Raw genomic sequence first — 12,856 nt, forward strand, 5'->3', positions numbered from 1 at the left:
AAAGAAAAGAAAATAACAAACAAAATGGATCTGGCTAGGACAGTGAGGGAAAGCTAACCTAACTACAAAAGAAAACCCGAAACACACGGTCTTCGGCATCTTCAACACCCTAGCTACCCTGCACTGACTACCCAAAACCATACAAGAAATGGCACTCACTCGTATTAAATTAGTGTACTAATACAAAATCAACTAAGTGTGTAAAGTGTACCCAACAACCTAAACAAACCTTATATACAAAAGTTCACACAAAAACACAAGTAAACCAGGAATACAAATAAGGGAAAACAAGAGTAATCAACAGGAGCAGGGTACAAAAGAACACAAAAGTTGAACATGTAACACTGGGGCAAGGTAATGGCAAAACAAGGATGAACACACAAACAAACGAAAGTACAAAGAAACTAACAACAAAGCCGAAGCAATAAGCGATAACCAAAACCAAACAGGACCAAAGTCAAACGAAAGGCCTCTCCTTGCTGAAAACCTCCATGTTATATGCTGAATAAGATGTGTTCTGATTGGCGGAGAGCTAACTGATGATGATGTCATACTGAAAGTGTGGTGTAATGGTGGGCCAATGGGGAAGGGAGAACAATCAAGGATCAGCAGTGTGGACATAGAAAAAACACACACAGAACACACACTGGGACGTAACAGTAGGAAACAGTATTTCACTGTTGTGTTGAATGCTGAATGTTATTTGTATTACTGTACTGTATGTACTGTTGTTGTATCATTGTCATAAATGTTATATGTTTATGCAGAAGACAGATTTCCTCAAAGACAATAAGGGTTAATTAAATTTAATTTTTCATATATAATGTTGAAGATCTTAAAGTACAAAGAAACTTCCAGAAATTAGTAAACTGAAAGCTCACCTCAGCAGCACTACATTATCCGACATAAAGGCACCAATAGTAACATCTGCAACAGAAAAAGTATGACAAATGAGAAACAAAAATTTGAAGTATTTTCTTTTGACTTCAGATACTGTAGATTTTACATTAATGCAATAAAATAAAAAAATTAAGAAAAAAGTTCATTCACTGTTCTTTCAGAAAATACAAAACAGTTTATTTTACAATAGCAAGGAAGATAACTACTTTTACTATTTTTGATTATTGATATTCTATAGAAAAGGTACTATCAGTCATCTCTTTAAGAGAAATTAATTAATTAAAATGCCATAAAATAAATCAGTGTTCTGTGTTTGTGTTTGATGAACATAGAATCATACAATATAATTAGACATGCCTGTATTAAAGACATCAGAATCTTGTCACCATATATCCTGTTCAGTTTAGACATCTGTTGAAGTTCATAACAATACCCTCTTTCTGTATTCCATTGCCTCATGTAACAATATTGTTGATATTATATGTACAGTAACTGTTTGGTGTCATCTCGCTAAATACCTCTTTTACCTAGTCATTTCAGCCATACCTGTCTCTGGAATAGAGGACATCCTTCATTTTACCTCTACCACACAACATTTACAATGTGAATATCATCTTATTATCAAATAAGCTCACTACAATGGGTTAAAGAAATACAAAAAAATACATTTCATATTAAAAAATATGTATTTAACCATATAGTTATATTATGATTAGAGTGTTTTTGTGGGGTTTGTGCAGGAAAGAACCAAATTAAAGAAGGAGAAATTTAGGTCAGAATATATTACTTGCAGGTTGATTAGGGATCCTACCTTCACTTCTGAAAACTGCCTTGATCTTAGACAGGACCTTGGTTTAATGTGTCATTAGAAGACAGTATCTCCCACAAAACCTTGCCTTCTCTTACCACACTGGGGAAACGGGTCTGTAATTTCAGGCCTCATGGGTAGTGTGCCAGATACACACTAAGCATAACTACTTCCCTCAATAAACTGTCTCAGATTAATATTAAAAATGAATTAATAATCTAGAAGACCTACCTGACTAATAACATAGATAAAACTATTTATGAAAAAAATTAAATTAATTTAGTTATTTATGTAAATACATCTGTTATATCAGTTATTTCACATTGCATTTCACTTTTTATCACAGAACTGAAAAACATGGACAGAATTTGACAAAAAGAACCAAAAGCCCATGACCTACAAAGTACATTTGCTGTTGTAATTTATTACATATAAATCAAGTTAAAGATCAAAGAAGAAATTTCTCCTTTGAAATCTATTTTTTTATTTTTCGTTGTTCTAGTATTTAAAATCAAGACACTCTGGTCACCCCACACAACCAAACCACACTTTTCTAATATATGATGGAGTCGTCATTATTATTCATCAGACGTACGTAAGGTGGAATGATCTGAAAATGTGCTTATGAATTGGTTTGGACCAATGGCAACAGTACAATAGCATATGTTCTGTGTTTGTCCAAATGCTTTGAAATGAGTGAGGGTAACTACTGAACATTCTGTGCTTCACTGTTTTTATGAGCAAACAGATATGGATCAAGTTTACTATTTGCTGACTGAGTGGGGTTCTGAACCAAGACCCTTTTCAACTATTTCATTAAAATTTACATAAAAGCAATTGGCCAAAAATCATTGTGTTCTTTTGGACATGGTTTCTTAGGGTGGGGTGTGATATGGGAGGTTTTCTATACAACAGGAATAATAATGTGTGTGTGTTAAAATATCTGGAAAATTATTTTATGAGTAGCAGCACTGTAAGCATATGGCTAACTTCACCACCACTTTCCCGACAGTGAAAGTCTGATGCTCTATTGAACAGAGCTAAAAGAGACATCTCTCTTTACTTACCTGGATACTCATTTCCATCCATATCCACATTCCCTGATATTGACTGACCAAACATCCTCAAGGTGGGGTTGATACTTTGGCCTGAAAGTCTCTGAGGAATAACACAGGATTAAAATTGGTTGTTCATTGTACAGATAAATTATATTGTAGCCCCAGACGGCGCACTTTAGCATGCGCACACAAGGCGAGCTAGGAACAGCGCCTGGGGGTGGGACTACGGGACTGTATATAGTGGGGCGGAGGCTGGGAGACGGTCTCTTCCCTTCATGTCTGTGTGTTAGTGAAGGTGCAGCACTGTAACCCCTGTCCTTGTGTGTGTACCTTTCCCCAGTTTGAGTTAATAAATGTGTTGTTCAACCCCATTCCCTGAGTCCCATGCCTGCTCCATTCCTTGCCGAACCTGAATTCGTTACAATATCATATTCATGCAATGCATTGCAAGGCTGCAAGAAAGATTTTGCGATCAAATATTGGTAAAACTGACTGATGTTATTTTCTAATGTATCGTAGAAAATACAGGTGTTTCAATCTCAGACCTCAGCAAAAGTCTTAGATTGAGAGGCTAAAACCATTAAATCTTCCCCAGTCTTGAACACAGAGGCCTACCATTGGACCTGATTCAAGTATTCAAAACCCTCAAAGCCACTGGAAAAGTCAACTCAATGAACTTCAACAGAATCAACAGGGAAATAGAAACCAGAGGACACAAGTGGAAACTATGTGGAAGTGCATTTAAAAGGTATTGTTACATCAAGTGTTGCAGGGGTGATCTGGAACAATCTATCCAGTCAAAAAAACATGTTTTTTTCCTAAAAACAGCCTGATGAGATCCTTGAATCAATTAGCTTCTATTAACTATGAGCTAGATAAGTCACATAGGCTCCTCTTATTTGTAATGTTACTACTGTTCTAATAACTACAGAGCTTTACAAAGGTATTCTCCCTCCTTTCAACGATGTCCCATTTTGTCTCATAACTTCTGAATTACTTTATCCTCGGAATTACCAGGCTTCTATGAAGAAAGTGATTCATTACAAAAATAGCTATAGATTCACTCGCGTCTTTTTTCATGGTTTTTCAAGCTCTGGCAAATGTTTGTATCCCTGGCAAAAACATAAATAAATAAAATGCATAAGCAGTGAGCATAGCCAGAACTTCATTCACATGAAAATGAATCTACTTTTCTCTCTTTTTCTCCAGAGCTTAAAGTTTTTGTTGTACAATTTCAATTCAATTCTATAGAATGTACAACATACATAATGCAACTCTGTACAGTTGCTTTTATTAAACATTTTAAATGCATGTTATTTTTTACAACATAATTGTAAAAATTACTAAGTCTCACAGCATTTTTGTATTACATTTGGAAAATGAGGAGTAAATAAACAAGGCACACTGGCACATCCTTTGTAACAGCAGTGTTATTTAGTCATGTTTCTTTCAATAACAACAAATCTATTAAACTGGATAGTGTGATTCCAAGGATTCTAGTTCTCCATTCAACTTAATTAATAATCGACTGGCTGTAGGTAAACCTAAAAAAGAAGGACCTCTAGCCTGAAGACTGATAATCTGATTTACAGTAAGAACAAGCAGGCAATGGCCGGCTCTGTCATTTTTGCATAGACCCAAAAGAATTGTTACTGGATACTCTCAAACTAAATGCTATACTTGTATGTAAAAAGTCATGAGTACCAACCAGCATGTCTAATTTAAATAGGAACTTCCTAAACCTATAAAACAGAACTAAAAGAGACATCTGTCTCTACTTTTTCTTCAGTGTTGTCATGTACAGTACAGTCAAAGTCAGGAAAAGTGATTGTTATACAGGATGGAATTTAGGTACAATTTCCTTTTAAGGTGAATACTTGATTTGTATACTCTTCAAAGCACACTTTCAAACAAGTATATTTCAGCATCATTTTGTTTTTCACTGCATAACATATTAGCTAGAGAAAATAATACGTTGACTACTGTGAAGTACACAAGTCCCAATACTGACAACACAGAAGAAAATCTCATAATATGATCATCTGTTCACAAATGAGTCGATAGTTTGTGAAATTGTATGGTACTGTACATCAGAACATTAGAAACAATGAGAGAAAGCCATTTGACCTGCCATGCTCATTTAGTTCTATTTCTCTGTAGTCCCACAGCAAGCAGTTTTTTAGACAGTGAAAAGTCACAAGATGACATCCTCTTGAAGATGGAAAGAGTCAATTTAGTGTAGCCAGTCAAATCTAAAGGGCGTGTCGAGAATTGAGAGAAAACCCAAACACCCAGAAAAGACTCAGTTCAGCATGAAATTTACAACCACATGTTTTCAGTTGGGTGGCCTGGAGTGCTGTTTGTCACCTTGTCAACCAATTTGAAAGCCACAGTCTTGATACATGTCCTTCTTCATCTGTTTTTTCTATTGCCACAGTGAATACAGCACCCACACTGTGTTCCGCCCAACTTCTGTGGCTGACCATAACTGCATGTCTCACAGCGAGGTTGATGTTTCTCCTACACACATGTTCTCTCTGCTACAAAACCAAACAACTGTATGTGTCTTAAAAGATTGTCTTCGTAAACATCAAAATGACATTAAGATGGTATTTTTTAGCAGGTTTCTACTCACATTTGATAGTGTGAAAAAATAAGTGGGTTCAAAATGTTCACAGTGAAACAAAAAACTAAACATTGCTTTTATAATGTGCTGAGACAGAATCATGCGGAAAAATGCTCTGGAGCCGATAACCTTTTCTTTGCAAGGGTGAACACAGCTACATGGCCTGGAAGACGTCAATACTATAGGTACCTCTAGCATATGAGGCTCAACACTGAATTCAAACTTCTATAGTATAGAAAAGTTTGCATTGAACACCTTTCCTACCTATCTTATACTGGATATATTAAACACGGAAAATAAATTAGGCTAAATCTAGAATAATGGCATGACATTAACCAGCTTATAACTCACACATTCCAAAACCATGTGGCTTCCTACTGAATGGACACAAGGCACCTCAAACAGAACAGTGCCCTCAAAGGACAAAATATAAAATCTGATGTTGAAACATGTGTCAAAGTTTGATCTTAACAAGCCATTGACAAAAAATACTTCTGCCTATCCGTTTTATAAGGATAATTACCATAGAGTACTTTGTCACTATCCCATCAGCATCACCGTGATAGATGTACACTGCTCCTGCAAAATCGTCCTCCTTGGGAGCTCCTATAGCAACATCTGTGGATGAAAGCCAATGAAAAATAAGAGGGGGCACCCTGATTCCAATTGGGAAACACATTTGCTCCCTTTGCCTGCTAATCCAATAAAACCATGTTTGTTTTAAATACAAGTAGTGCTCAGATAATTCCTTGTTAAGTTGACCTACAGACACTTTATGACTGTTAAGCCTCATATAAAGTGTGCAACAATTTGATTCACTAAAAACAGGGGTGTTAGACCCAGGGAACACGGTACATTAGCTGCCAAGAAAGGCTGTTTAGAATTTGCAATTTTGTGACAAAAAAAATTGTCATCCTTTAATGTTTGGGAATTTATATGCATAGCTTTGGAAATCAAAGCTTTAGTTTTATGTGACTAAATAAATATTTTTTAATTCTGGATATTTTAATACACATTAATGAATAATGTCACACAGAGATGTCAAAGAAAGCATCTACACATCAGAAACATGCGATTAATCGTAAATGTTATCTATAGAAACACCATTAAAAGACCAGAATCCAAACTCTGATGTGCAAAAGATTTTACGATGTTCTAGCATTTTAAATAAAGGACTATAGGGAACAGCCTTTTTTATATTATATGTGTTGAATAATAAATAAAACAGAAATGGTGACAATAAGAAAAGACAATAAATGTGACACAGAACTCTCTAGGTGTCACTAAAATTACAATAGCTCCTCTTCTTTTGGATTTGGAACAGTGAAATGTGTTATTAACCAACTATTCAAAATTCACTATAATCCATAGAACACACAGCATAAAACAATTCTGTAAAACTCATATTCTCAAATACTGTATTATCAAAGTGGGATGCATTATAAGAAAACAAAAAAATTACTCTCCAGAATTGTGCTATTACAATAAATTCTCATGAGGAATGACTGAAGGCCTGCTATGCTGGACCGAGATTATTGTGTCTGGCAATGTCATCTTTAATCCATAGAAAGCTTTTACATGACACTTGCCAAGACTAAAACAAGCTCTGCCAATGAACAAACCAGGTGTCATTTTAGGAGGACCAACTAGATGACTTAATTATAAGGTGTCGTTATATCAAATAAAGCTTTTGCCACTCACTCTTAAAACTGTGCAAAATATATGTAAAAATAAAAATGTTAAAGGGTGTAAGAAATTAAAAATAATGACTTCAGTTTTCTACAATGCTAGACATTTTTGATAAATATACAGCATGTAAAACTCACAAGCATTAAAAGAATGAGTAAAAGGTATAGACTGACCTGGGAACCCATCGTCATCAATATCTCCCAACACAGCGATGCTCTCACCAAACTGGGCATTGAAAGCATTGTCACCTTTCAGGATTTCTCCCTCCTCCAGCACACCCTGGCACACAGAGAACACAGGCCAATGAACACACAGCTGGCTTTGTGCTGCACAGGTCTGGCACTTCACTGCTTGCAGGAAACACCCACTTTTTCAGGGAATCACCAGTCAGAAGAATGTGTGGTCTGTGCTCAGTGTCAAGCATAATAGCAGATATGTAAAAGAAGGAATTCCAGCTCTGGATTCCACTTAAGAATGCATGCATTTCTTTTCTTTTTTTCTGGCTAAGGAACAGGGCAAATTCTATTAATGTAATTTATTAATTCTCCCAAAATATAAATAATACCCTATTAAAGTAATCATTTCTTTAAACTTTAGTATATATATATATTGTATAAAATTTTCCACGTTATGACAACAGTGTTCATTTTTAACCAGGTGCCAGTAAATTATATTTTAAAATGTAAAGTAATTACTTTTATACCAAAATACAGACCTGCAAGTAATGAAATTCTATGCTTAATTATGTATTGGATTATATATATATTATTTTCCTAACTAGTTCCACAGTACTGTAAATCAGTGATTCCCCAGCCATGGCCACACCAGAGAGATCTATACACCAGTTCCAGTGATTTCCCAAACTAGAGATGGCTAGTGGTACTGAATGGGAAAACACTAGATGACAGATTTTGCATATCAAGATTTGTTTTAAAGAGTGAAATTAAAATCTTCATGGCTTTATCAAAATTATTATGTCTATTCCTCAAGATCTCATGGCTGGTGGTTTTAAATGGCATAATATGACACAGATCAAGCTTACACAGGCAAACCTTCTAGATGTCAAACAGAAGACTTACATTGCCTCTCCCATAGAAAACGGACACTTGTCCCTCGTCTCTGATCTCGCTGAACATGGGAGCACCAACCAGCAGATCTGATAACCCATCCTGGTTCAGGTCAACTGCACATAAGGATGAGCCAAAGTAAGAGCCCATCTGGAACCAAGCCGAGCCACAACAGAGTATTCAGTCAGATTACATGCCAAGCAAAAAAGGTACTGTAGCAAACTGTAGCAAACTGCTCTCCTGATTTTGTGCCATTACTTTCACTTCAACATTATTTGCTAGCATTTGTTTCGTGTTTGACTTTAAGGTATAGAACAATATATTTTTCAGTTAGTAGTCTGGGAAATACTACCACAAATCCAGCCAACAAGTGTTCACCCTGAAGTTAGTATTTAGTTTGTCATTTTTAGTTTACTTCCAGCTATTATTCCAACATCAAGCATGAACTCAGCAGGTAGAACGTGTTCTGAACTAGAACGTTTATTGAGCACTTTTCAAAGCACATGCTATTCTTTTACTCCATTTTTGGTTTTGGGAATGCTCCCTTGTACAGTATATGTTGGATAGAACTGGTGCGCATGGTAAGTGCTTAAAAAAAGACAATCTCTTATGATTTATGGATTACTTTTTGAGAAAGAATTGTTACTGTTTGATCAATTCCTTCACCTATATCATGGTGTTTTTCAAGGAAATCTATCAGTTTACTCCTCAGTGATCCCACATATGACTAACATCATTTCTAACGATGTAACAAACAAAAAAAGAAATTGAAATATTTTTTATTCAGTGTGTTTGCTTAATTAGACTAAACCCATCAAATTGACAACACAGAACTAATAAAGACCCAGAAGTTATAGAACAAAGCGTCACATGAAGTGAAACATTTGACATCTGTTAGGTTATCTTCCGTAAACTGAAGTTCTTGTTTTGTCACTGAAGAGGTAAATACACTCAGCTGATCATGTCAAACTGGAACAAAATGGCATGACTTCCACTTTTCTGTGGCCCTTTCACAAACAGAAACCTCTTCCCACCACCAAACTGTTTCACAGAGAACCAATTTATCACATTTCAAGGCTCAAAGTATTGATTCTGAGACACATTTTTCTGTGACTTTCTTTAGATTGAAGTAAATGAGAAATGGCATCCACTTTACAAGATATACTAGCACATACATCAATTAACATGAAGCCACTTTTTTCTAGTAACCCAATTCCTACCCTGGAATCACAGGGCAGCACTTCAAGTCTAGGAAGGGTAAGGAAAAAAACAAAACATCTTGAGTAAACCTACATGAAAGCAGGGAGAACATGCAAACTTCACACAGAATCAAAAAAAGTACCCAGAATCTGTGAGGCAGTAGCTCAAACCATCATGACACCATGTGTCACTCATACTGACACAATGTTAGAAAACCTCACAATTGTATTTTAAAGTGTTATATTCCAGTAAACATTTGTAGCTCGACACAAAATGTGTACTAAATTGTCCTTTCTTATTTTATTGTTCTTTAAAAAATTATACTTCTCAATTTTACTACTGTTTTTATAATACAACTAATAATAGTTGTATTTATCTATTATCTATCTATTTATTAAATTACCATGGCTTTCATGATGAATAATGATGAATCTTATGAATCTTCATCTATTTAGCAGATGCTGTGTAGAAGCATAATGCAGATGACATTATAAATTAAAAATCTACAGTTATGAATGTATTGTAAACAAATTAATGGGAATAGATTTCACTTTGATATTTTTGCCTACCTTTTTCCCTGAGGCTTGGAAAATCTTCAGAAGAGAACCTCTTTCAATTTTGAAAATGTAAACCTAAAACAAATGGAAACTAAGCAGTATAAGTTATAATTGTTTCAAACTGATATGCATCAAACTTGTATTGTATTCTTATTATTGACATTTTTATGAGTCTCAGCAGTGACTCATTTCCAGTATTTTTGTGTGCAAAACTGGGCAAACGTTTCCTCGTGACTAAAGTAATGTGCCACACTTAAACTCGGACTGAAATGACACTCTAGCAGTGCAAGCCTTAGGATAGTATTACTTGCAGAAGATGATCATGCATATTGCAGCTTATTTAGAAATCTGTAACTGTGAAACTAAATCCTATGGCTTCAGGCTTCAAAGAAACCTAAAATATACAGTAAGATCCAATTATAAAATGCTAATAAAGGTGCAAAAAACATTGTATAGCATTTCAGGTATTGTTTGTGCAATTGAAAACTCAATTTCTTGACACAGGGGTTTATAATAATATCCACCTTTCCATTAGCCCCATCCCTTGGTGCTCCCCCAACAATGTCTGTAGCTGTGGGTGAAGAGAAGTGGCCAGCCGTCAGCGCATACCCTGAACAGACAAGAGAGGGAAAGAGAGCAGGACTGTTCAGCAGCTGGTCCATGTCAAAATGTTAGGGCTGGATTCAGTGACTTGGCCCCTATTTGAACACCACCCAGAATCCACTGAAACCCTGGGGTCAATCCCTACCTCTGCAAGAGCCTGAAAAGAACTCACTAAGCATGGGAATTGAGTGACTCAGATCTGTATTTAGCAACACGGATGGAAAAAAGTATAAAAGAAGGAGGGGTACGCAGTGACGGAAAAAAAAGAAATGGCAGTTGGAAAGGGGTCCACCTCCCTAAGTTACGTTACTGTCCCCAGACAGCCATTTCACTGCTGTACTGTATGTAAGCCTTGTTCATTTTTTCTCTTTTTACTCTTTTGTTATATACATGTATTATTTGTTCGTGTGCTTTCTTTATATTGTCTGCTGCTGCAAGACACACTGTCCCTTGGGGATAATAAAATCTCACTCTCTCGAACTGCTTCAGTTCCTTCTTCTTCAGGAGCAAAGATAACTAGAATTATCTAATCAACCGAAATCAATTCTGAAACTTCGCATGCTGTTACAGCTTTTATCCTATATTTAAGTGGAAATAAATCCTTAAATTATACTGTATACTCTATGTTATATTCTAAAATATGCAGGGGATGTTTTTAAGAACACATTAATGTAAGTACCGCTGTTTAACAAGCAGCAGAGTATACAGTATGTGACAGTATAATAAGAGATATTATTTCTTAAGGAAGTCTTTAGCAATTATCAAATTTAATTATTAGCGTATGGAAAGCACGTACTGTAGCAAGGGCAACTGCTGAATATACTGTACATCTTGAGTTCTGTTCATATAGTAGAGAACTTCTATATATTGGAAAAATTGTGTGTGACGAAGTCATCAGGAAATTACAAGAGGAACTGAGGGAAAGGAAAAACTAACATTGAGCCATACAAAACATTTTTTTTAAATATTAAAACCAGCCATAATGTAAAATAAGTTAAAACTGACACTGATAGGCTACTAATTGCCAACTTATAATAAACAGTTCTTGAAGATTTATTTCCTCTCACAAAAAAGCAGTGTTAGGATTAAATAACTGCAAAATAGCAGTAAATAGTCCATCTTACCTAGATAGCTGTATCTGCTAGCTCCAACTTCATTCTCTTTCAGGTTGTAAGAGGAGTTTGAAGTCAGGTTAAAAACTTTGATGGTGCCAGTCCAATAGTAAGATCCTGGAGCCCCCATGACCACCAGCTCCTACATGAAAACCACCAAAACAATGAGCCATAACCCCTGGCAGAGCCAGCTCACTGGAGGTATATCCCTGACAGGGCAAAGACACTGAGGTAGGAATTGTGGAAAGGAGTACAGTCTCATACCACAGCAAATCAATTTAGTCCTTTTAAAAGCTGCTCTTTGATGCTAGGTGTAAAACAGTAAAAGTAGATATGCGTGACAAAATACCATATTTAGACAAATGAATACAAAATATTTGGTTTATTATAGTGCATTTTTCAGGGCTACCTTTCTATATAATAATTGCCAATTACCTTTTTGGTTGATTTTTCATAAAGAAGCCATACACCACATTGTTATCTCTGAAAACTACAATTGTATTTGTTTATTTTAATATTTTGGCTTTTGCTTTGCTGTAGAAATACAGCATGTTCTTGACTGTGAAATTAGTGAGGATTTGGTAAGGCAGATTATCAAATATTAAGTCAGATTCTGATTTTGTAAGTGTCACTGTCTTATTTTAATATGCAACAATATAGCCATGTAAGGAGCTGAAGAACTGAAGAATGCCCATTTTTAATCACACTCTTGTAGTTATTCAATTTTACTTGGTGACTAGAATTTGCTTTTTGAATGACTACTGGCTTGTTCCTGAAGTAATGTGCCAGAATAACAACTTTGCAAACCTTATCTTGAGGATAATGAAATTAAAATTGGCCCAACTTCATGATAAACTTATTTGACATTACTCTGCAATTTTACTTTGGGGGTGTTACGCCACGCCCCCAGAGGAATCAGCATTCCACCTCACATTCCACAACAGTTCCCAATTAGCCCTTTTCCCCAGCCTATTTAATGCTGCCTCACACTCTTCCCGGTGCAAAGTATTAGCGTTTTCCTGGCTAGAGTCTCATTGTTATTCGCTACTTGGTTTGTGGCTTATTGACCCTGGTTTGTTCTCCGTCTACTTCTCCTTGTTTCGGTTTTGGTACTTTTGCTCTCGTTCTGGTATTGACTCTCGGTTTCCTTACGGATTATGGCTCTGCCTCTGGTTATTTGTACTTTAGCACCAGCTAGTTTACCTACAGCTTTCAGACTTCAGACTGTTCTTTCGA

The 12,856-nt window shown here is 35.8% G+C and overlaps 1 protein-coding gene across 1 annotated transcript in view; it reads right to left on the reverse strand.

The window, feature by feature from the left end:
• The window catches only part of itga9 (integrin, alpha 9), a 159,632-nt gene that overhangs the window by 124,117 nt on the left and 22,659 nt on the right, over positions 1-12,856 (reverse strand). The window contains exons 6-13 of the mRNA XM_088601479.1: positions 11,633-11,762; positions 10,430-10,515; positions 9,918-9,980; positions 8,161-8,298; positions 7,255-7,360; positions 5,916-6,010; positions 2,776-2,866; positions 882-927 (exon numbers count right to left, since the gene is read on the reverse strand). Coding sequence (XP_088457605.1) covers positions 882-927; positions 2,776-2,866; positions 5,916-6,010; positions 7,255-7,360; positions 8,161-8,298; positions 9,918-9,980; positions 10,430-10,515; positions 11,633-11,762 — 755 coding nt within the window. The remainder of the gene's footprint in view (positions 1-881; positions 928-2,775; positions 2,867-5,915; positions 6,011-7,254; positions 7,361-8,160; positions 8,299-9,917; positions 9,981-10,429; positions 10,516-11,632; positions 11,763-12,856) is intronic.

This window comes from Lepisosteus platostomus, chromosome 12, assembly GCF_059453375.1.
Source record: "Lepisosteus platostomus isolate fLepPlt1 chromosome 12, fLepPlt1.hap1, whole genome shotgun sequence".
NCBI classification, from domain to species: Eukaryota; Metazoa; Chordata; class Actinopteri; order Semionotiformes; family Lepisosteidae; genus Lepisosteus; species Lepisosteus platostomus.